The sequence below is a fragment of the Cydia fagiglandana genome, chromosome 17 (assembly GCF_963556715.1).
Source record: "Cydia fagiglandana chromosome 17, ilCydFagi1.1, whole genome shotgun sequence".
NCBI lineage: Eukaryota > Metazoa > Arthropoda > Insecta > Lepidoptera > Tortricidae > Cydia > Cydia fagiglandana.
In genome coordinates this window covers 9,547,057-9,567,661 of record NC_085948.1, presented here as the reverse complement: position 1 = coordinate 9,567,661, position 20,605 = coordinate 9,547,057, and the positions used below count along the sequence as shown (strand labels likewise).

The following is a 20,605-nucleotide window of genomic DNA, read 5'->3' as shown; positions in this document are numbered from 1 at the left end:
TGAAAGCCAGTCAATTAAGTATTTATTCTCAGCTCAGCTCGTAAACAAAACATGCGGCGTGAGTGAGCATGCTATTCATTCATTTTAGTCTCCCACGATGAGCGACAATTTGACTTACGCTGGTATTAAGAGCGCTCTTACAAGAAAAGTCGAAATAATGCAAAATTGATGATACTAGTCGACGAAATTCAGGACTTTGTGCTCATTATTAGAAACAATGAGTACTTGTTCCAGTAAAAGCGTCTTCTTATCTTTTTAAATATCGTTGTATATATTAGAAAAAGGACTTATTAAATTAGTAATGAATTTTTTTCTGATGGTCGTTTCCGAAAAACGCCGTGAAGCACTGAACGGCAAGCTCTTATTTGGAAATGTTGAGAAGTTTACTCTGCTAAACCTGGCTATTTTGTATTACTAATACCCTGTACTTTAGGCATATCAAACGATATTTTTCCTACATACCTTTGAGAAAGAGAAAATCAAAGTAAAACGAACTCAATTTTCTCTCCGAAACAAGTGTCAATTTCTACGAAAATCTACTTAATATCGAAGTCATTTTCATACTCAAGCAATCTGCAACGTTTGCTTATACTGTTGGTATACATTAGTGTTTATGAAATTCTACTATAATTTTTTGGCAATTTTTTGAAAACTACTCTATATTACCGATGACGCGCGCTCGCCAGCTCAGTGCCGCGGCAGAGCTTGTACAGGCAGGACGTGTGTCGGTCGGCTCCGCACATTTTCAACGGCGACGACGAGGTTTTTTATCATTGTGTGCGGCGGGCGCCGTGTAAAACGCTATATTGTGTGCGTGTAAACCGCAACGAGAGACTTTGATCCTAGCACTGTTTTTATAGTATTAAATTTATAATGGTACAGTTTAATAAACTACCGGACAGGATTAAAAATATTTGAAACGACCTGACATTCTATATGTATTTATTTGACTCAAGATAGTACTCAGGGTCTGATGATGGAGCCGGAAGGTGGTCACCGGTACCAATCAACCATGCAACTAAACCACTTTGTGTTTAGGCTCGTTTTATTCATCTCAACAAGATCTTTGACACAAGATAGTACTCAGGGTCTGATGATGGAGCCGGAAGGTGGTCACCGGTACCAATCAACCATGCAACTAAACCACTTCGTGTTTGGGCACGTTTGATTCGGCTCAACAAGATCTTTGACTTAAGATAGTACTCAGGGTCTGATGATGGAGCCGGAAGGTGGTCACCAGTACCAGTCAACCATGCAACTAAACCACTTCGTGTTTAGGCTCGTTTTATTCATCTCAACAAGATCTTTGACACAAGATAGTACTCAGGGTCTGATGATGGAGCCGGAAGGTGGTCACCGGTACCAATCAACCATGCAACTAAACCACTTCGTGTTTGGGCACGTTTGATTCGGCTCAACAAGATCTTTGACTTAAGATAGTACTCAGGGTCTGATGATGGAGCCGGAAGGTGGTCACCAGTACCAGTCAACCATGCAACTAAACCACTTCGTGTTTAGGCTCGTTTTATTCGTCTCAACAAGATCTTTGACACAAGATAGTACTCAGGGTCTGATGATGGAGCCGGAAGGTGGTCACCGGTACCAATCAACCATGCAACTAAACCACTTCGTGTTTGGGCTCGTTTGATTCGGCTCAACAAGATCTTTGACTTAAGATAGTACTCAGGGTCTGATGATGGAGCCGGAAGGTGGTCACCAGTACCAATCAACCATGCAACTAAACCACTTCGTGTTTAGGCTCATTTTATTCGTCTCAACAAGATCTTTGACACAAGATAGTACTCAGGGTCTGATGATGGAGCCGGAATGTGGTCACCGGTACTAATCAACCATGCAACTAAACCATTTCGTGTTTGGGCTCGTTTGATTCGTCTCAATAAGATCTTTGACACAAGATAGTACTCAGGGTCTGATGATGGAGCTGGAAGGTGGTCACCGGTACCAATCAACCATGCAACTAAACCACTTCGTGTTTGGGCTCGTTTGATTCGTCTCAACAAGATCTTTGACACAAGATAGTACTCAGGGTCTGATGATGGAGCCGGAAGGTGGTCACCGGTACCAATCAACCATGCAACTAAACCACTTCGTGTTTAGGCTCGTTTGATTCGTCTCAATAAGATCCTTGACACAAGATAGTACTCGGGGTCTGATGATGGAGCTGGAAGGTGGTCACCGGTACCAATCAACCGTGCAACTAAACCACTTCGTGTTTGGGCTCGTTTGATTCGTCTCAACAAGATCTTTGACACAAGATAGTACTCAGGGTCTGATGATGGAGCCGGAAGGTGGTCACCGGTACCAATCAACCATGCAACGAAACCACTTCGTGTTTAGGCTCGTTTTATTCGTCTCAACAAGATCTTTGACACAAGATAGTACTCAGGGTCTGATGATGGAGCCGGAAGGTGGTCACCGGTACTAATCAACCATGCAACTAAACCACTTCGTGTTGGGCTCGTTTGATTAGTCTCAACAAGATCTTTGACACTGAAGATACACAAGGTTTGATTATGGAGCTGAAAGGTGGCCACGGGTACCAGTCTATCATGTAACTGAACCACTTCGTGTTTAGGCACGTTTTATTCATCTCAACAAGATCTTTGACACAAGATAGTACTCAGGATCTGATGATGGAGCTCGAAGGTGGCGACGGGTACCTGTCAATCATGCAGTGTTGGCATCAATCAATCCGGATTGATCAATCGAATTTACGCGTCAATCCGAATTGATCAATCCGAATTGATCAATTCGAATTGATTTAATTCTGATTGACGCGTCAATCCGATTGAATCAATTGGAATTAACGCATCAATCCTCAAGTCGGATTAAATCAATTCTCAATCCAGATTAACCTAGGGTCCCTTTCCCTTCCCTAAGATTAGTTTTCAAAGGTGTCCTTTTTAGGGACTTACTTACTGGACTTAAAGTCGATATCTGAGGTTCCCAGAGGTTCGAAAACATGTTCCTGATGTCAGTATTGACTGATGTCCCTATTAGGGACATTTTTCGAAATTGGCAAATTACGTTTATATTCGTAATCGATGTCGACCATAGGTCCCGAAAAATGTTTCTGACGTCAGTATTGAAGGATGTCCCTTCCATTTCGGGACATTTTTTTAAATTGATCGTTGGCACTTTAAAACGATATCTGAGATTTCCAAAGGTTCCGTAACATGTTTCCGATGGCAATACAGACGGAGTTTCCTTTTTTTCTGGACATTTATGGGACATTTCTTCCAATTAACCGATTGCGTTCAAAATCGATATCTGAGGTGCCCAAAGGTTTCGAAACATGTTTCTGACGGCAATACCGAAAAATGACCTTTTTTCAGCAGGGTGGCGTAATGCAGGTAGTAAAGTAAGTATGCGGCTAAAGTGTAGAATCTAAATATTGCCGTTGAAACCATATTTTGCACCTCAGATATCGATTTTGAATGCAATCAGTCACTTTCAAAGAATGTCACTAAAATGTCCCAAAACAGGACACCTTTCAATATTGCAGTTGAAAAAATGTTTAGAAACCTCTGTTTACCTCAGATATCGATTTTAAACGCAATCGGGTAATTTCTAGAAATGTCCCAAAAAAGGACATCTCTCAATATTTCCCTCGGAAACAAGTTTCGAAACCTTTGGGCACCTCAGATATCGATTTTGAACGCTATCGGTTAATTTCAAGGAAAGTCCCGAAAATGTTCCAAAAAGGACATCCTTCATATAGCCGTCGGAAACATGTTTCGGAACCTTTGGTAAACTCAGACACCGCTTTTGATCGCATTTGGTCAGTTTCACAAAAATGGCCTAAATAAAAAGGACATTAGGTAGGTACATACAAAGTAATCGTCAATCCGAATTGACGGTTGAGGATTGACCGATCAATTCGAATTAACGATTAGTAATCGTCAATCTTCAATCAGTAGATTTAGAATTAGTTTCGTCAATCGTCAATTCGAATTGATCGGTCAATTCTCAATCGTCAATCGTCAATTCGAATTGATTTTTTGCCAACACTGCTATCATGTAACTGAACCACTTCATGTTTGGGCTCGTTTGATTCGTCTCAACAAGACCTTGGACACAAGTTAGTACTCAGGGTCTGATGATGGAGCTGGACTGTGGCCACGGGTAACCAACTTCCAGCTCCATCATCAGACTCTGAGTATCACCTAGTGTCAAAGATCTTGTTGAGATGAATAAAACGAGCCTAAACACGAAGTGGTTTAGTTGTATGGTTGATTGCTAATGGTGACCACCTTCCAGCTCCATCATGAGACCCTGAGTACTGTCTTGTGTCAAAGATCTTGTTGAGACGAAACAAACGAGCCCAAACACGAAATTGTTTAGTTACATGAGAGACTGGTACCCGTGGCCACCTTCCAGCTCCATCATCAGATCCTGTGTATCTTCAGTGTCAAAGATCTTGTTGAGACGAATCAAACGAGCCCAAACACGAAGTGGTTTAGTTACATGATAGACTGGTACCGGTGGCCACCTTCCAGCTCCATCATCAGACCCTGTGTATCTTCAGTTTCTTGTATGTAACTTGTTTCTTGTAAATAAGCGAGTACCTATAATTTCTTTCGAGTAATATACGTTCATAAGTACGAGTATGGGGCTATTCATAAATTTCGTCGTTTCAAATGGGAGGAGGGGGGGGGGGGTCTGGACATCGGATGATGGTAGCATGACGTAGAAGGAAATAGAGTCATCCGAAGCATGATTTTTGGATGATTTGAGGGATGGGGGGGGTCAAAAATAGATGACGTAATTTATGAACAGCCCCTATGTACATTTGCACTGCATTTAGTATTTTCGTACTTATCAAATAACAGTTTTAGGACTTTATAAGTTAAGTACAGTTAGTGTTGTTATGGTTGATTTCAATATGCTTCGCGAAGGATCAAGAATGTTTAATCCATAATTGTAGTGCGAGTGTGGTAGAAGGGATCGGAATACTGAGCTCGCACGGCCTGCCGCAGCGCGTAAAATACCTAAACTCGCTCAACCCCGAAATGTAATAGCACTCTTAAAATAAAATGACTAGCTAGAAATGTATCTTAGGTTGATTGGATTTAACAGTACCACTGTATATTTTCACCCCTGAGATTGGCCTACGTTTGCCAGTATTGCCAATATGTATAATTTAATATATACCTTCGTAGGCATAAAACGCTGACAGCCTGACTGCACTAACTAGGAATTATATATTATTTTGGTAAGATTATTGAATTAAGTAAGATGTGTTAAGCGCTTTAGCCATAATCTTCGAAGTGAATATATATGTACTTATGTATTTCGTATGACATTATCATACGAAACAACGTTTAGGTAAGTACTACTTACACAACCCCAAAATCACGAAAAACAAGAATGCCCCACATGATGTGTATTGGAAGTCCCATAGAAGACAAAGTCATTGATGATCAACTAAAATGTTTAAAACTATTTTCCCGCGTTGTGGGCCTATAGTCTGTATCTTTAGGTATTAAAAAAAAGTCAGTAAACAATTTGAACATTTTCGGGTAGTTAAAACATTTATTAGTTAACCAGCCAAATACAAAACCGCCAGGATCAATCACTGAACAACTTGACTTTAACCTACATTATTTGATCATGTAATGTTTTCAACTACCCTCAACTGGCTTAAGGAGTCATTTGAGGGTAGATTTTGTTTACTCTTATTTAAATACCTAAATATGTATACAGAGTATAGTTCCATAGTAAAACTTCCCAAGTAGGTACTCATGACCTATACGTATTCGTTCACTTAGCAAATTGGGTAAGGGTTGAAAAACCACTGTTGTTGTTAGATGATATTTATTATATTAATGACGATTTTAGTTTTTAAGGATTTGAGTCTGTTTTATGGTTCTTCCATAGGCCTAACTACGCTTAACCAACGATCATATTTTCCTCGTTATACCTCCTTATCGTTTATAACTTTCTTAAGCATGCTATAGCATCGTGGTAAACAAGCTAAAGATACTGCTCTATCTCAGCTGCTGTATCTCAGACTGTTAAAATAAAGTAAGTAGCTGACTAACGAGAAATGCTTTATCGAGAAGTGCATTAACTTGTATACAAATAAAATACAACTTGAAATTGTGGAGTTGTGGAAATGAATAGGTACTTAGGTATAATTTACAAATGATTTAAAAGCTTATTTAAAAAGCCTTGGTATTATATGACAATTGAAATGCATAGGTACTCTATTAAGTATTGTAAGATACCAAAAAAAAACGGACTACATTGAACTTGGAATCTCTTGCATTTTGGAAGGTCTGCAGCTAATTAAAATTCCTTAGTACCTACAATACTTAAATGTTAAAAGTTAAACAGTAAGTATGTGAACTAAGAAAAATGCAAATCGAGCCGGGCAGGACAACAAAACACTTACTTGTTGAAGGTCAACTCGTATTGTTTTATTTCTTTCCTGGAGAACTCGTGAAATTCCGTGTAGACATTGACGAATCTGTATTTGGGTTTGATCTCGAGTCCCTCCTCGAGTTTTTCGTTGATTTCTTGTCTCCGGGAGAGTATGCCGCTAAGTTCGTCGGTTGCCGCCATCGCGTGCGTGTTCCGTGCGTGTTGATCGCGGGGTCGTGAGGCTGCGCTCTCTTGGGAGGCCGTGCTCGCACTGGGCCGGCTGCGGCGTATCTGTGCTCGCGAGCGCCCTCCGCGGCCGCGGGGGACGCTTCGCGCCACTCGAGCCCTAGATTTTAGCAACTACGTCATACTGTGGACTGAAAATTGAACTTCAATACATTTTCTTGAAATATCTTTCATTGGATAGGATGTTATTATATCGCTAAATGCTACTTGATTTTTTTGTTGGGGAAATATGTATACCTATACCTATATACCTACATATTTTTTAATGTAGGTAAGTAGGTATGGAGCATAAGGTGAAAATCAAATCGGGTTCCATCTGAAAATAAAGTCAGAATGTCTGTCATTATTACAACTAATTCGTTAATATTCGTTAATTGATATGTTAAAAATATTTAGTTACGAAATACTGACTGGCGCCATGCGATATTCTCATGGGATCTTTAAAAAAATGTGAACATTATCGAGGGCGAATAAGTAATTAAGTAATAACTTTGAAAGTTAAACAAAATTAACAAAAATGATATTATTATTTTTTGACGACCGGTCTGGCCTAGTGGGTAGTGACCCTGCCTGCGAAGCCAATGGTCCTGGGTTCGAATCCCAGTAAGGGCATTTATTTGTATGATGATACAGATATTTGTTCCTGAGTCATGGGTGTTTTCTATGTATTTAAGTATTTGTATATTATATATATCCTTGTCTGAGTACCCACAACACAAGCCTTCTTGAGCTTACTGTGGGACTTAGTCAATCTGTGTAAGAATGTCCTATAATATTTATTTATTTTATTTATTTATTTATTTATGATTGAGTACTTATATCAATAAGTACGATACAACATACAACTTTGTTCCTACCTAGGTTTAAGCACATAATAAGTAATAAGTATGTTTAAGTTCAATTCAATAACAAATTATATTTAACTAAATAGCTTAATTTGTACAATATAATTATTGAGCATGAGCTTGTCTTTCTATGTGCAGAATAGGTACTTACATATCTATCGTAAAAATCGTAGTGGACATACGCAGTTTTACCTGGCTTGAAAAACTGTGTTAGTTCTAGCAAAAAGCTGCCTATAGCTGTATAGTTACAGACGGTTGATATAAATCAGAATAGAGTGTGCTGACAACTTTTCTTTTCGCTTCAACCCTATGGTAACTTGTAACTGACCTACTTATAATAGTTGAGCATAAAAAGGTCAACCACGGCGTTGCATGAACAAGAGATTTCCTTTGGCAGGATTGGTCCTTAGGACCCAAGGATGGATTTAAGAAGTGGAGCCACCCAAATTTTTGCTGCAGGTGGGGGTGGGGGGGTTTTTAAGCGTCTGCGACGTCTGAGGTTAATAATTCTTTAAGTTTAGGTTCTAAGTCAAGTTTAGTATCATTTTCAACTAAATCAAAGATGTAGACATAGATTTCATCGAAATCGGTTCAGCGTTTATTGATTTCCCATACAATCCTACACCTTACCTTTCATTTTTAAGGTATTTTTTTTTAATAAAAACTATCCTATGTTCTTACCCGGGACTCAAACTATCTCTATACCAAATTTTATCTAAATCGGTTCAGCGGTTATTGAATCCCAATACAAATTTCCTCCTCCCTTTTCACACCCTTAAGGGATGAATTTTGAGATTAAAGGTTTGCTATTTTATTCCCCGGGACTCAAACTATCTTTGTACCAAATTTTAACTAAATTGGTTCATCAGTTTAAGCGTGAAGATGAATTTAAAATAAAGTATTTTTTTCATACTTTATGTATTTTTACTTCGGAATGGTGTCATTGTGATATCAGAAATGAATTCGGCACCCCTGATTTATACGAAAACGATACCAAACTTGGCCTAGTACTAGTAGCTTAAATGATACAGATATCAAGATCAAGTTGAGAGCCCCCCCCCCCTAAAAATTTACATCAAAAATCTCGGTGGCTCCACTTCTTGAATCCATCCTTGGGTCCTAAGGACCAATCCTGCCAAAGGAAATCTCTTGTTCATGTAACGCCGTATGTTAGCTCCAGCACCATCCGCTATAAGTAAAACCAGCTGCAAAAGTGCGTTGGGTGACACAGACATTTTCGCAAATAACGCTAAATGGCATGTTTAAATAATTCCATGAAAACGTTTCAATTTTGTAATTGTTAGCAATTCCCTCGGGACCTGTAATGATGAAACGCAACGCCAACTACGCCCATCGCACCGCAGCCATTGGGTAGTAGCATTCCGACAACATGAAGAGACACACGAGGTATGTTTTGTATATTAATTAATAGTGGCATAAATTTAGCAATATATTGGGGTATTTCTAAATAAAGTTCCGGATTTAAACTGTCGATTGTTAAACGGATCAACTTAACAAGATATTGCAAATAAATAGCTGATCCTCAAAAAAAACATATTTAATCGGCCAAAATGTATAGAACAGTCTATTTTTTAAAGCCGAACAATATTTTTTTAGTACCTTCATATTTTCCCCTTTTTATCATTTTCCGCAATGCACCTTATTTGATTAAAATCCAGTATTCCCAAAAATTAAAAAAGAGGAGGTTGGGACGCCATATAATTATGGAAGTGTTATCGAATATACGAGTAAATGTTTAATTGAATATTTTATATATTTTTTCTTAGAGCCGAATGCGTTGGAGAAGCTCTGCCTCCTGATTTAGAGAGCAATAAAAAACTTGAATCTCCGAAGAAAAAACCAAAAAGAGGGAGAAATAATATAATAAAAGACTACCTTATAGACTACACGTCCAACTCAAATCTACATGGGCTCAAATACATCGGGGAGAAGGAAAGAACATTTGTTGAAAAGTAAGTCTCACAGCATCATGCAAATTATAAATATAACAACAAACAATTTGAAACACCATTGATAACTTTATTGCAAAATCTTAAACACCATCATGCACCGATAGCCAGTTAACACGATCACTGCGACACCAGGCAGAAAGACCTGATTACAAAATATTTACAAGTTAATTACGAGTTAGGTACATTAATTGCCGCAACTAACGTTATGAAGTTGTCCTCTTAACACAAAGACTTGAATTTAAACTGCATCAGGCGTGGCTCACTCCGCGATTTCGTCGCTTTGCAACAGGTACCAGTAGCTACAAGTACATCCGTCCCACACCGATTTTGGTGGCTAGTCATAAGCCGCGCGTGGCGCTGTCGCCGCCTAGCGGTCAAATACATCTGTCCTAATCAGAACAGACGCGTTTTGTTAGAGTGAACCTTCTGTACCTAGTACTAGTACTATTGTTTATTCTGTAACTGCATTACCATTGTAGGGTGTTCTGGATATTCATGTTCACGTGCTGCGTGGTGCTGTGTGCCGGCCTCATTCAGAAGGTGTACATCAAGTGGAATGAGAGCCCGGTCATCGTGAGCTTTGCTGAGAATCCGATGCCTGTTTGGAAGGTAAAGCAATCAAAACATACGCACACGTAAGTCATTTCATTAGTAGATCACTTTTCTCCAAAAGGATTTCTCAAATATTTTGTTTCTTAAATATTTTTTGCTGTCCTATATCCAGATTAATCGGGAATGACTTTCTTTCTCTGTAACTATTGCCTTTCTACTGCTACACTTCGCATCGCAAGAAGTAAAGTTAAAAAGCAAGTAACATTCTTGAACAAAACCTACTCCAACCATTTCTTTAAACCTCCAGTGTGAAGAAAGAAAAGTAAAGACAGTATTACTGCAATTAAGACTCAAAATATGTCTTTTATAAATAGATACCCTTTCCGGCTGTGACGGTGTGCTTCGAAACAAAAGCCCAGCAATCAAAATATAACTTTACAGAAATCTATCACTTGTACCTCAACAATACAGGCAATGATACGTCAGGAAATACCACAGAGCTCACCGATGAAGAGTAAGTAAATCCAATTACATACTTACCTAAGTATGAATTTGTAAAAAAAACGCGTGATCTGTCATTAAAGTTAATAATATTTCGATTCAAACGCTCATCTTGAAAACCATTTATTTTTTACCCCCGTAACGTTTGATACAGATTTGATGCAAATTAACTCTAATAAGAGATTACATCTCTCCCTTTCCGACACATTCTGCTGATAAATACTTCTGTGAGATACGTATGTTTGTTTCCCTGAGTTCCTTAACCCTGAGAGGGACAGCAAGCTATGCTATAATATTATTAATCTTCAAATAAGTAACCATTGTAATATAAATTTTGTATTTTAGAAAATTTGTCTTTGAATACGTCTCCATGGTCTGCGATTCACATCTATCACCCACAACTGGAAGGAAATATGGCAGTGGTGCAGACGCAGTCGATAAACTTAAAGAGGTACCTAATGCTCGTAAATCTGTAATAGGTATGTTATACGATTTATAAAATCGTTAAATTAATTAAATTTAGACGGGTGGCCAGCGGCACTGCATGGCGACCCTGTGGGTAACCGGTGCGGTGCTAAATACCTTCTTGGTTTTTAGTATTCCGTACAAAACTTTGTTTACGGAACACTTATGGGATCACTTCGGTCTTGCAAATCAGTTAAATACGTTTTTAATACAGGTTTGTAAAGTAAGGTAGGTATAATAGTAATACACATCTCATATTTTTATTGTAGATATTTTCGAGTTTTTACTTCGATATTCACAAATAACGTTATGATTTCCAAATAGCATAGATTTTACATTCTAATCTAAAGTACAACTGTTTCCCTCACTTCACACTAAAATTACTCGACTTTTTGTCCAGGTGTGCCCCAATATTACCGAATCCTTTTTTGGATGCAAATGGGAAAATATAAACAGAGATTATTGTTCAGATCTGTTCTCGCCTATTTTGACTGAGGAAGGAATATGTTACACGTTTAATACACTGGGAGCCGAGGAAATGTTACGATTGGATAAGTAAGTAACACATTACGGGCATCACGGGGTGTTTTTCATATTTTGGTGAGGTGAATATAAAGACCCATAGCCGCTTATAGGTCGCGAAAACATTTAGCTCTCCCATAGTATTGTCATCTGGCATCTTGGCAAAATGCGATGCGACCTACGTGTATTTATTCACCTGGCAAAATATGATTGAGGGTTGAAAAAACAGCCTGTATACTGTCAACAAAATTAATTTTCCCCTAATATTTTTTGTGCTTTATATCTATACATATTATTGTGTTTTCAAGTTTACATCATGATTACGAATACCTACAAGAGGGAAACCCAAATCATACGACGACTTGGAGTTTGGAAAACGGGTACCCTGATGACACGCCGATTGTCACTTATCCTCATAGAGGCTCTGTAAGTACCTACGATTAACACTACTATTCTCTGCATTACTCACATATTAAGTGATACAAAAATACAATTTCATCTAATTGACGTATTGGCACTATGACATCGTATGTTATGGCTCCTCTACACGATGGGCCAACGCCGGCCACTCCATCTACTACCCTCGAGCCCCGACACACAAACATTAATATTAACAGGGTGTTTACTTACAAATTAATCTATGGATCAAAAATGTTCTCTATGTATTTTCAAATTTTAGGGATATGGAGCCAAAGCCGGATTGACATTTATAATAAAAGCTTCAGAAGTTGACCTCGACTACCTTTGCAGAGGTCCGGTACAAGGGTTTAAGGTTTGTATCATGTAAGCATGTAGATATTAATATAACTCGCAAATAAGACTATGTATATTTTTTATACAGATACAGCGCAGCTTATCAAGCTGATTGGAGATGGAGGCATCCAAATACTACACGCTGTCTGCCAGAAAGTCTGGCGCAAGGGCCAGTGGCCTGAAGATTGGGCAGATTCCATTGTCGTCCCTCTTCATAAGAAAGGCTCTACCCGTAAATGTGAGAACTACCGAACTATCTCTCTTATCTCCCATGCTGGTAAAGTTCTATTGCACATACTGAACAAGCGCCTGGAATACTATATAAATGGACAAATAGCAATAGAGCAAGCGGGCTTTGTCAAGGGAAGAGGCACAAGAGAGCAGATCTTAAATATCAGGCAGTTAATTCAGAAGGCCAGAGAATTCAACATACCCATGGCCCTATGCTTCATCGATTACGCCAAAGCGTTTGATTGCATAGACTGGCAGAAGATGTTTGATGTCCTAAAGGAAATGGGTATTCCTGAACATCTGTCTTTTTTGGTGCAAAACCTATACCTCGACGGCAAATCTCGTGTCCGGCTGGAAGACATGGAGTCCAATCCCTTTAAATCCGGGCGAGGCGTTAGACAGGGTTGCATACTATCCCCGCAATTATTTAACTTGGTCGGCGAACACATAATGCGCAGAGTGCTGGAAAGTTGGCAGGGTGGTATCCGTGTTGGTGGTCACCTAATCAGTAACTTGCGATTCGCCGATGACACGACCATAATAGGCGCCAATGAGACAGAACTCGCCACATTTCTGAACAGGGTCGAATTATTCAGTGCGCAATACGGCCTCCATATCAACCGGAAGAAGACAAAGCTGATGTTCATCGACAGAGCTGGGCAGATGCAGAGGACGGGGGAACTGCGTGACCTGGACTTGGTAGAGGACTTTGTTTACTTGGGCTCGCAGATATCCAGTAACGGAGATTGCATGAAGGAGGTCATAAGAAGGTCACAAATCGCAAAAGCAGCAGTGAAGCGCTTGGAGAAGATTTGGAGAAACAGGAACATATACCGCCACACGAAAGTCCGACTTATGCGCACCCTTATCTTCTCCATATTCCTCTACGCCTCTGAGACATGGGTATGGAAGCCACGTGTGAGAGCAAAAATAGACGCATTCGAGATGTGGTGCTGGCGCAAAATGTTGGGCATATCCTGGACGCAACGCCGCACCAACGCGTCTATTCTCGAAGAGCTACATGTTACCACCCGGCTTTCAACTACATGCTTCCAGAGAATGTTGACCTTCTTTGGCCATGTGGCCCGCCAAGACCCGTCCAGCTTTGAAAAGCTCGTTCTGGTTGGGTGCGTCGAAGGGAGAAGGAGTAGAGGCAGGGCTCCAACTCGATGGTCTGATGCCATACGCGACGCTACGGGCGTCAACATCCAGGGGTCAATACAGCTGGCCCAAGACAGGGGGGTTTGGAGAGCGGTGGTGAAGAACTGCACTCCTGATGGTCACGACCCTCAGCCTTGAGGAACCGACTAAGAAGAAGAAGAAGATATTTTTTATTGAGTTTAGTTTTTATATAAATTTATTTGCTTTTACTTTAGAGTTGCCACTCGACTGACGTACAACACTCATGAAATGATAAATAGACATCATGTCAATTTCTAAAACAATTAAATATGCAGGGCAATTACTCGTATTCCGGGCCATATCAAGTGCCATCCCATAGTTCAGTGGCTTTTGATTGCATTCTCTAAGAGCAATACAAATGCTCGCGAAGATTCCAACCCAACTCTTTATTATGCAAAGTCATAGGAATCTTAATAAAGTCTTTTTAATACTATAGTAATTTTGCAGAAAGAACTAATAAAGAAATAACTAATTAATAAAACAATAAAGAGTTAATATCTCTACTTTCAGTATTACCTATGCCCCACCCACGTATGTTTTATCATTTGATCCCTTACCATTGCAATATGTAGGTAAGTACTTGCAATACAGTTCGGCCAGTTCCACAAGCAAGGGGACGGTATACTAGTATAGGTTGCTTGTAACTACGAGCTAGTATTTACCTACTTAGACATACACAAATGTACTGTTGTGTGTCTGGCAATGAGGGTCCGTCTTGCATTTATCTATTTGTAGGTACATATAAGTATGTATATATCGATCTAAATAGAACTCGCAACGTGCTTGGGGCACATATTTGCAAGCGGTCGATTATGATGATGATATTGATGATGAAGGATTGCATTGTTTTAGATTCTTCTGCACAATCCTGCCGAGCTGCCGAGATTGTCAGTGCAGTACTTCAGAGCCCCGTTGTCCCAGGAGGTCGTGGTATCGGTGAAACCTAAAATGATGACGACTTCCGATGGCTTATTGCCTTACAGTCCTAACATGCAAGTATTTCAGAACATAACTCTCAGTATATACCTAATAGTACCTACTTAATTGTCTATTGTGATAGTGTGAACTGTCTGGCAGTCTCGAGTTTGGGCACCACGCCACGTGACTGAGTTGGGACAAATGGGAATTATACTTACATTTTCCCATTTGTGCCCACCCTGGAAAGATGAGAATAGTTTCATTTTGTTGAACTCAGCCAAACTTTCAATTACAACTTAGTCAACCATATTAACTTTACTCTATTGTCTATCTATGTATTTAGATGTTTTTATGTTCCAGCCGAAAATGCTATTTCCCGAGTGAGCGTTACCTGCGGTACTTCCGCGTGTACACGCAGGCCAACTGCGAGATGGAGTGTCTCAGCAACTTTACCTACGCCCGCTGCGGCTGCGTGCACTTCGGCATGGTTTGTGAGTACAGTAATGATTTATGAATTAGATTATTTCAAATGGACTCAACTTTATAAAGCATAAGACTTGCTTGGGGTTACCACATACAGCCGCTCATTTTTTGGTAAAATACATACTAGACTAGTCCGCCTACTCTACCTATTAATAGTCATTTTCTACATAATTTTGTAAGAACTGTTCACAAGAGCCTATGTGTAATGTATACCTACCTAGAACTATATTTTTGTTATTTTTCTTTGTTTGCTACAGAAACCTTTTAAACTTATACTAAGTAAAACTTTATTTCTAGACGGTGATAACATGACAGTATGCAGTGCTGGAAGCATCCAATGTGTGCAAAATGCTCAAAGTAAGTTAAACAACTGGTGTTCCAACAAAGTACCTATGAATGATGATGAAATTTACGTATAATGCACCGGTAGCTGAGCGGGAAGGCTGGCTTCAAAGTTCAAACCGCGTGGACGGTACCAATAAGCTTCTCGGATTTTCGGACATGGTTTCCAAAACAAAAACATGAAGACACCTGCATGTATAACAATGGCAATTGCAAAAAACTTCTAAAGTTCATTAAGTCCTTAGGGCCCCCCCACATCTAGCGTCTTTCAAGCGTCGGCGTCTACAACTCTATGGCCGATGCTCGACACAACGTCGACGCAACTGCGCAGCGACGTCATTTTCCATAGCGCTGACCAGACGCCGACGCTCGAAAGACGCTAGACGTAGATTACTGATTCTAGAAATACTTGAATATTCACCTCTTGGTTACAGAGGAGCTGGTAACAGTAGCCGCCATGAGTAGCCTGGAGAGAAACTCGGCAGACAACAGCAGCAGTGTGATAGACGAAAACGCGCGCGATATCGCCATGCGCTGCATGTGCATGCCGGCGTGCACATCCATCGAATACGAGGCGGAAACCTCGCAGGCAGACTTTGACTGGAGGGCGATATTCACCAGCTTCAAATCCGAGATACCGCCGGAACTAGATGAGTACGTTTTTAGGGTTCCGTACCCAAAGGGCAAAACGGGACTCTATTACTAAGACTCCGCTGTCCGTCCGTCCGTCCGTCCGTCTGTCACCAGGCTATATATATCTCACGAACCGTGATAAAATTTTCACAGATGATGTATTTCTGTTGCCGCTATAACAACAAATGGGCTGAGATGGGGTCATTTCGTGGCACTTTAAACTTATTTTGTGTTTTCTTGTATATAATGTATATTGTCCCGATTGTTTGTGCTTACGAATAAATCAATTCTATTCTATTCTAAATACTAAAAAGTACGGAACCCTCGGTGGGCAAGTCCGACTCGCACTTGTCTGGTTTTTTTGTTAAGATAATCGTAGAGCCCGGCTTTACGTCTAAATAATATGAGTCAGAGGTGGATGATTCGTTATGTTTACAGTAATTTACAGTGGAAGGTATATATATACTTAGGTCTTTGACCTTCAATACAGGTCATCCTGGAAGCCTTAACTAACTTAATTTAATGACATAATCACGAAAACACATTGCGAAAACAACACTAACCTAAATACTCCAAAGCTAGTATAGCTAGTTATGGGGGTCCGTACTAAATTTTTTTATGGTTGAATTTCCCTTATCACATTTTAGAGCGGACTAGCAACCAGCGCACATATACCTATATTATTATTATTATGCTGTATTAAAGTGGGTTATAGTGTTTAGTGTTTTAATAAGTGTGTATGCCTTGCAGTGGCGGCGCGTCAAACATATCCATAGGCAAGCCGGGGCTACTTTGGATTACATATTTCCTTTACAACTCTAGCTGCTCAAACGTCCAAAAACAGGCAAGCCGGCGGGAATCGGCTTTTATGGACGCGCCGCCACTGATGCCTTGTGTACTTGTGAGCATTATTAAAACCGATACTCCGATATTTTAAAGCGAGCAACAGTTTGTTAGCAACAACGTTACCCTCTACATCAGCGGTCGGCAACCGGCGGCCCGCGAGCCTCCCTATAGCTATTTTGTATGTAATATTGACAAATAACAATGTCTGATAAAGTCATAAATATTAACAAACTGCGGCCCGCGTCAACCTCGTTAACTACTATGTGGCCCTTGGCTGCTAAAAGGTTGCCACCGCTGCTCTACATAAATAATGAATTCTAAAAATAATCAGTATTGTTATATTGTTACAGCACATACATGACACGTATCTTCATCTTCTTCAAAGAGGCGCAGTTCATCACGTCGCGCCGCTCCGAGCTGTACGGCCCCACGGACTTCCTCGCCAACTGCGGCGGCCTGCTCGGGCTGTTCATGGGCTTCTCCATTCTCAGCGTTGTTGAGATACTCTACTTCCTCAGTTTACGGTAGCTACTCGTATAATTAGGTACCTGAGGGTCTACCGCGAACCACGTTCGACGTGTTGCCTCCCTGTCACACTTACGTACGAATTTACAAGTGCGACAGAGAGCCAACACGCCGAACGTGCTTCGCGGTAGGCCATGTGCCTACTTCACGTTAAGAGTCTCGATAACATTTAGAGGTACATATACATAAGTATATGTATAACAGTCACGCTTTTAGCGAATACGATAGGTACTATAACCAAACAAAAGTCCCATTTTAATAAGTAGGTAGATATAAAAGTATCAGGTCTTCATTTCAGAGCGACAAAGTTCTAAGTGTAGAAAAAATATTCATATCATAAGCCCAAGGGACCACATAGTCTAAGAGTGTCAATCTAATAATTTACTAAAATTTTTTGGAGGTAAATCAGATAAATAGAGAATAAATAGGATTAGTAAGGGCCAGTTGCACCAACCACATTTGACAGACTGATCAACAAAAGCCGGCGCGCCCCGGCGCTTTACTATGAAACTTTCCATACATAAAAATTTAGCGAACTCTTTAACGATACGAACAGTTTGGTGCAACCGACCCTAAATCTACTTAAGGGAACAAAGTTAAAAACCTACACATAAATTATGGTTCCAAGTGTTCCAACTGTCAGACACAAAAAGCAATGGTTTGGTCATACCTAAGGACAAGTGTTTAGGGTTCCGTACCAAAAAGGTACAACCGAAACCTTATGGTGCGATTCTGTCCGTCCGTCTGTCTGTCACATTTCTAAATATCTCTAGAATACTACTTGAACTATCGATTTTTTTTAATGATTGCATCCTCATTCAACATTTTTTTTCAGGATAATCTGCCTGTTTTGGAAAAGGCGAGCTCACAAACGCGTGGCGGATAAACCCCAGACCAAACTGGAACATCCTTACATTGACTAGAAGTATACTTGGTGATTCACTATTTTGAAACTTCTTAAAATCGTTTGTGCACTGCTACCTAAACTGAATTCAAGTCGAATGTTTGAACGACTATAGTTCGTTTTTTTTTAGCATTAGAAAGAACTTGCAAGAAGGTAAGCGATCTTGACATGTCTTTTAATTGAAAAACGGTTTTTAAAAATCAAAAACTATTACTTATGAAAGCAGAAGAATATAAATGATCGTATTAGATTCATAAATGTTACATATTTGCCGTAACTTATTTTTAAAATGTGTTTTTCAATTAAAAGACACATCAATATTGTTTACCTTATTTCTAATGCTAAAAAAAACGAGGAAGTATAAATGTGACGGTCCACGGGAAAAGGTACCTTATGAGGGTTTCTAGTTTCGGAGTTATGAAATGTTTTGTAAAGAGGTGAAAAAATGTTCAATTTTTTTTTATTGTGTGATCTCAAACCTTAATGCGTAACGTTTGTTTACCTGTTTTTATTTTTGTTATAAGTTAGTTATAAGCCTAGTAATGTCGTCTCAGAGTTTAGTAAAAAGGTACCTTATGGAAAAAAGGTTGAAAATTTCCAAAAAAACTAGTCAATACGGGAAAAGAAGTTTGGTAGAGAACTGTATTAGCATTCTGCAAAACTAATTTGATAATTTCAGTTCTGGTTGAGGCGCCTAGCAAATATTATAACCGTACATCGACCGACATTACAAATCCAAGTAACCTGGTATTATACCAAAGTTACTCTCGTCAAGTCTTTCTTAACTAGAATAATCTTCATTTGGTTTGGTCGCATGCAATAAATCAGCCATTGGTTTGCTGAAAAATGCCAATACCCGACACATTACCTTATGGAATATCTAAGGTCATTGAACCTCAATGCCGCTTGTCTTCAATGGCAACCAAAATATATTATTGATAAGAAATAGACGATTTATACCATCTTTACCCGAAAATATTATTAGTTTATCCTAACTGTTCCATCATCATCATGCCTCATCATGTAACTTAACCACAAGGTACCTTTTCATTACATACAAATTATTGGTCTTTTTTAAGATTATTATGACGAAGAACTAATTAAATTTGTGGCAGTTTAATGTAAGTTAATATTTTCTATACATAAAAGATAAACTTCAATGTGATTGATGTTTTGTAGTGATGTATTATTAGATTTATTTCCATAAGGTACCTTTTCGTAAATGTATGGAGCAAATACTGTTACTGTTATGTAAGTTTAAACTGGCATAAGGGGTTAAATATAGTATTTAGTTGGGGTTTTAGGATTTATTTCATTTGAATGACAGAATTTCTTTCATATGTGCTCAGAAAAATTGATTGTGTGTCACATTAAAAGTAAAAATATTCAATTTTCTGATTTTATATGAAAAAGTCAAAAAATACATTTTCACCTCTAAATCGGTATTGTTTTTTGCTTAAACTGTCTCTCAGTGTCGTTTTCTAACAGATAAAATTTAAATCTTGAGAGCTCATTGCAATCAATCGTGAAAATGAAATAAAACTTTATTTTCAGGAGACTGGTTAGTATACACATAAATCAGTCGATATCAAAGGTTTCTATTTGCATTACAGAACAAGTCGCAACATTTTTTTAATCTCAGATATATAAGGTATTATTATTTGTAGTCAACTATGTAACTTACTTCAGGAACATAGTTTTTTAGGCGGCTAAACTTAAAACTTCTCTTTCGTAAAGTTGCTCATTTCACAACATTATTTTCAAAAAATCATATCTCTGTAACTACGCAACTTAGGAGGTTGATCTTTTGTGTTATCGATAGCTTATTTATTGTAGATTACTGGGGTATGCATAACTCCATACCCGCCATAAGGTACCTTTGACCGTGGGACGTCACAAATATATGTAGGTAAGTTGACATGTTTTAGTCCCGTTTATTTAAATACATAAAAATAGTTTTAAATAAATGTAACGATAATATTGAAGCACAACGTAAATCGAAACAAAGCAGGCATCTAGTCTAAATATTACTTTGATGTTCCATAAGTATATATCTATTCCTATTTTTTGTAGCATAGGTATTAAATAAATAAAACTTAATTTAACAATTACACACTTTTATTTATTCTAAACCGTGCTTACACCCCGAGATTTCTTCTTCGGCGCGTAGCCGATTCTATTATGGATTTCCTCCTGAGTCTTGGTTCCTGGACAAAGAGGTTTTGTCGTGTCTTCCTGCATTTCTGCTGATGAAGAGTTACTGCTGCCCTGATCTCGTCGCATCGTTTCATATTCTT

The 20,605-nt window shown here is 39.0% G+C and overlaps 2 protein-coding genes across 2 annotated transcripts in view; one reads left to right on the top strand and one right to left on the bottom strand.

Annotated features, from left to right (window-relative positions):
* The window catches only part of LOC134672441 (EF-hand domain-containing protein D2 homolog), a 34,049-nt gene extending 27,370 nt beyond the window's left edge, over positions 1–6,679 (bottom strand). Inside the window, exon 1 of the mRNA XM_063530340.1 lies at positions 6,419–6,679. Coding sequence (XP_063386410.1) covers positions 6,419–6,588 — 170 coding nt within the window. The 5' untranslated portion in view covers positions 6,589–6,679. The remainder of the gene's footprint in view (positions 1–6,418) is intronic.
* A 2,024-nt stretch (positions 6,680–8,703) lies between these two features.
* On the top strand, positions 8,704–20,425 carry LOC134672417 (pickpocket protein 28-like). The gene is made up of 14 exons (XM_063530300.1): positions 8,704–8,885; positions 9,266–9,451; positions 9,931–10,060; positions 10,378–10,517; positions 10,850–10,955; positions 11,370–11,524; positions 11,800–11,917; positions 12,171–12,263; positions 14,510–14,649; positions 14,936–15,066; positions 15,356–15,415; positions 15,835–16,054; positions 17,230–17,403; positions 18,240–20,425. The coding sequence occupies exons 1-14, from the start codon at positions 8,869–8,871 to the stop codon at positions 18,325–18,327; spliced, it is 1,758 nt and encodes a 585-aa protein (XP_063386370.1). The 5' UTR covers positions 8,704–8,868; the 3' UTR covers positions 18,328–20,425.
* The last annotated feature ends 180 nt before the right edge of the window (positions 20,426–20,605 follow it).